Consider the following 2,348-nt stretch of genomic DNA (forward strand, 5'->3'; position numbering starts at 1 on the left):
GCAGAGGGAGGCTTTTCGACTGACCACCACACCCGGTCTGGATCCACCACGACTACCACATTGCATTAACATTAGTCTGAGACTGCTGTTCCTAACATTAGGCTGCTGTTCCTAGCCGTGCAGATGAACAGTTGCCAGACCACAAAATCATAGTGAGAACCAGGTCTCTAGCAGCACCCCCTGGGAGTGTTTGTGCTGTTTCTGCCCCGCCCTTTACTTGACTTAGTTTGTGAACCACAGTGATCTTGGCGAATGAGGGAGAGTGAATGGCTTGGGGTCAGGATACAAGTGGTACTGGACAGCAGTCGACTGTACTGTTGCATTAATTCATTGGTGCCTTGGCCTTGAGTTTTGGTGGCTTGAGTGTTGAAACCCTAGGGAACTGAGGGCTTTGTAGAGGTTGGCCAGTTTTGATTTCTCATTTCTCTGTTAGAAAAGACGGGAAGTTCTGATCCTTGCCTGGATGAGATGGTGATCACTTTATGGTACTGGTAGGTTGGTGACCTCTCCAGTTCTAGATTGAAGATATAATCCAAGTGTATTTAGCTAGGTGGATTCAGAAACTCCCTTGGAGAATCCTGGACTTTCCATATAAGCTAAAATACTAGATCAAGTGGTAATAAAGCACTGAAATTGTATATAGGCAGGTTGTGTTCACTGAGGACAAGAAATTTGGGGGATTCTGTGCTAGGCAACAGGTCTCTAGAATTCTTCCATCTAGAGGTCCTTCTGTCACTAGTAGCCCTAGGTCCTATTTTACCTTTGCCTCCATATTGTGTAAACAAAAGAAGTCAAAGGTCCGTGAGACTTGTATTGTTCAGGCATGCTGGTTTGTGAGGCCAGTGACACACCACAAAGTGATGTGGCTACTAGCATCATATCCAGCTACCTCTGATTTCTCAGCCCAAATGAGTACCCATTTATAGCTAGGTCTGGAGGGACTGGAACTACTTCTTCAGAAGCAGTGCTCATTATACAAGTGGCAGTCCCTCCAGACTCATGAGTCATGACAGACATCACTTCAGTTGTAAATGGGCACCTGTTTGTCCTGGGGAAATCGGAGGCAAAGAACTGCCATCTATCTTGAAGTGGCTTTTATTGTCCTGATACCTGCACAATTTGTACATTATTGGCTTTCCTCCTCCAGCTATTCTGGGAAGTAAAAGTCCATTTCTATAGGTTGGGACCAGGTGTACAGAGAAATCAAATGATTTGCCCCACCTGCAAGGAGGAATTAAATGCCATGGGCATGTCACGATGAGCGTGCACATGCAGGGGCATGCATTTCTTGTGGGGCAAATAGCAGTGGCATATATTTGTGCCACTGCTATTTGTCTCGGGGCATGCTCCTGCATAAGTGCTCTGGCGCATAGTAAATTGACCCAGGTGGGGTAGGGGAGGCTGGGGCCAGCACCTGTAGCCAGCAGCTTTACCTGAGGTCCTGGAGGCTTCTCAGGGCATCAGCAGAACAAAGACAGCGGCTTAAAGTCTGTCTGGTAGCCAGTGTGGCTCTGGCTGACCAAACTTTGATTCTGGTGGTGCACATTGCTGCCACGTATGCTGCACCCCCCCCACCCTTCCTTTTTACACCGGAATCTCCCAGTGCATGGGTACACATATAGCATGCGCAGTTTACAGTGCTCTCAGATGGGTTTGAAGCACTGCAAATTGCACATGTGTGCTTGTTGGGATGTGCCCCCTATGTCGTTTCCATTGCATGATCCTTCCAATAAGGCCGGAGCAGGGGATTGGACATGTGGATTCCTGTTTTCTGTTCCCAGATACATATTTCTATATCTATCTATAGCTATCTAACTATAGATATAGATATCTAACTGTACTAAAAGGAGTATTGTGAGGCTTTCCATCTATATCACTCGTTATTCAGGCTGCTGCCCACAGGAGACTGAACCAGTGAACTTGCCCTAAAATATTTTTCCTGATTCATTGTGGAAATGAGGTTTACACATCACTGGGCATAGGACAAGCTTAGCTCCAAGCCTTTGGCAAATCTTCTGTCATATGTGCAGAATATGGGCGATTCGGGATGTTGCTACTAACATGCGTTAAAGGAGGCTCCACAGCACTGAGAAGAAAATATGCAAGTTTGGACTAACAAGTTTAAAAGTGTTTTGCCTAACTGTCCTATGGAATTCTGCTGAGCATATCCGGTGGAGAACATCCACTATCTTGCTTTAGTATTCCCCTTACAAACTTTCCATCATTGAAGCCTCACAATGGCTATGATCAGGTGTTTGACTTTGTTTCTACCAGTAAGAATTTATCTGAAAGTACTGAGAATTTATCTGAAATTCTTACTGGTAGAAAAATATCCTGGGAGCAGGAAT

The 2,348-nt window shown here is 45.6% G+C and overlaps 1 protein-coding gene across 1 annotated transcript in view; it reads left to right on the forward strand.

Moving 5' to 3' along the window:
* Window positions 1–446: 446 nt before the first annotated feature.
* The window catches only part of LOC102384757 (polyprenol reductase-like), a 9,324-nt gene continuing 7,422 nt past the window's right edge, over window positions 447–2,348 (forward strand). Inside the window, 1 exon segment of the mRNA XM_025198328.1 lies at window positions 447–491. Coding sequence (XP_025054113.1) covers window positions 469–491 — 23 coding nt within the window. The 5' untranslated portion in view covers window positions 447–468.

This window comes from Alligator sinensis, unplaced genomic scaffold (genome assembly GCF_000455745.1).
Source record: "Alligator sinensis unplaced genomic scaffold, ASM45574v1 scaffold134_1, whole genome shotgun sequence".
NCBI lineage: Eukaryota > Metazoa > Chordata > Crocodylia > Alligatoridae > Alligator > Alligator sinensis.